General features: G+C 43.6%; 1 protein-coding gene across 3 annotated transcripts in view; it reads right to left on the bottom strand.

The window, feature by feature from the left end:
* Nucleotides 1–502: 502 nt before the first annotated feature.
* Nucleotides 503–1,689, bottom strand: part of CDC42EP4 (CDC42 effector protein 4) — a 58,091-nt gene continuing 56,904 nt past the window's right edge. For all 3 annotated transcript variants that reach the window (XM_068264019.1, XM_068264020.1, XM_068264021.1), the window contains one exon: nt 503–1,689. This exon is cut by the window's right edge and continues 515 nt beyond it. In XM_068264019.1, coding sequence (XP_068120120.1) covers nt 1,122–1,689 — 568 coding nt within the window. In that variant the 3' untranslated portion in view covers nt 503–1,121.

Genomic DNA, 1,689 nt, shown 5'->3' with positions numbered 1-1,689 from the left:
AAGAGGACGAAATGCATAGAGTCACTTTTATTATACTCCAAGCACCATAAATAAAACAATACAAAAAAAAAAAAAAATACCTTCTTGCGCACAAGAAGAAGTTGTTGGTTTTTTTTAGGGATAAGATCCTCTAAAGATTAGTATCATTCCCACAGGAAAAAAAATATGTCTAACAATGGAATCTGCTTGGTACATCTCACTGGCAATGATAGAGTTAATAAAAGGCAAGTCTAAGGGTGAAATCACATGACATCATGTGACCTGTCGGAGCAGGCCTCTATTCCACTGCGTACCATTGGGTGACCATCTGTGGCCATATCTCGGGTGTTCCCGTCCTTTCCTTTGTTCCCTTCAGGTGGAACAAAACCTATTTTAAAAACAGTTTTTGAATTCTTATTCTTAATCTGCCAGAAACCATACTGATTGTCTATATACACGCGTGTCACACGTAACATGGGTACCGAGCCTCATGGCGTCCTCGTGACTTCAGTCCATGGAGCACGGGAAGTTACGGCTTCCAAAAATATATTTTACAGGCACAACAGCTGAATACGACCAATTGGTTTTAAACCATAAACCGTAAAAAAGGCTTCCGTATTATTTTCAGAGGAGGTTTCGTAGAAACAGGAAAATAACGAAACAAAAAGACGAAGAACACAAAAAGGTAGTTTTTCCTTCGATAGAAAACAGGCAGCGGATAAAGCAATATCCAGGCTAAACAAAGAGGTTACTTGTAGTGATAAATTCCCATAGTTGACATGTTTGGATTCTTTAGATGCTTGACGTTTCATAGGCATATCTTTTCCTCTCCGCAGGGCCCCCTGTGGGCTGGTTTATAGTGTTTTCTGTAGAACCCTTTCCGCTTTGGCGATCGACGCATTGACATAATACATTTGGCCACCTCAAGTCTCAGCTATGGGCTTTCTAGCATTATGCTGTTTGGTTCTTATTGCTATAAATTGTCCTGTCGGTTGCTGAAAGGGTTCACGTCTTTTTATAGAGGACCCAAATGAAAGGCAATATTCTCGGAAGGCCCCACTATCCTTCAGCTCATGTCAAAAATGAGGATGAGCCGGTCTGGTCTGCTCTTGGTTAGCTTTATTAATAAGTCTATCACTTTTCTACACCCTTATCTCATCTTCCTCTTCGTCCATGAAGGAGAAGTCTTTCCCTCTTTTGGCCTTTTCCTCAGGTATTCCTGAGGGGCTTCTGGAGACTGAAGGATATTCTTTGGTGGGCTGAATTTTGTGGTTTCTGCTTGGTGCAGCAAGACTTCCTCGGTCAACTTGAATGGAGGGAATAGCCAGCGACTGTCCCATGTGCTTAGATACAGAGCTGTGGCTGTGGACCATGCCATTTCCGTCCAGTCTGTCAAGGCTGCGGTCAAGCTCCTTCTCCCAGTCACCCTTTTCCATGATGCTTAATACATCACCCAGCATGGATGGGCCCAAGTCGATGTGAAAGGACATGATGGACTCTGCGTGCTTCATGCCATAGCTGCTTTTTGGAGCTGCGTCTGGCAGGTCCGTTATCTCTCCAAATTCTCTCTCTTTCGCCACCAACAACAATGGTTCTGGAATGGGTGGTGGGCTGCGAGCAGATGCCCCATTCATGTGCTGTTGATCCTCAGAACTCTTCTTGACTGGACTGGAGGATAGACTCTTCGGCAACTTTTTGCTTGAAGAACTT

Source organism: Hyperolius riggenbachi, chromosome 12, assembly GCF_040937935.1.
Source record: "Hyperolius riggenbachi isolate aHypRig1 chromosome 12, aHypRig1.pri, whole genome shotgun sequence".
In the NCBI taxonomy this organism is placed as follows: domain Eukaryota; kingdom Metazoa; phylum Chordata; class Amphibia; order Anura; family Hyperoliidae; genus Hyperolius; species Hyperolius riggenbachi.
Note: the sequence above shows the minus strand (reverse complement) of the source record. Positions and strands in the feature narration are given on the sequence as shown.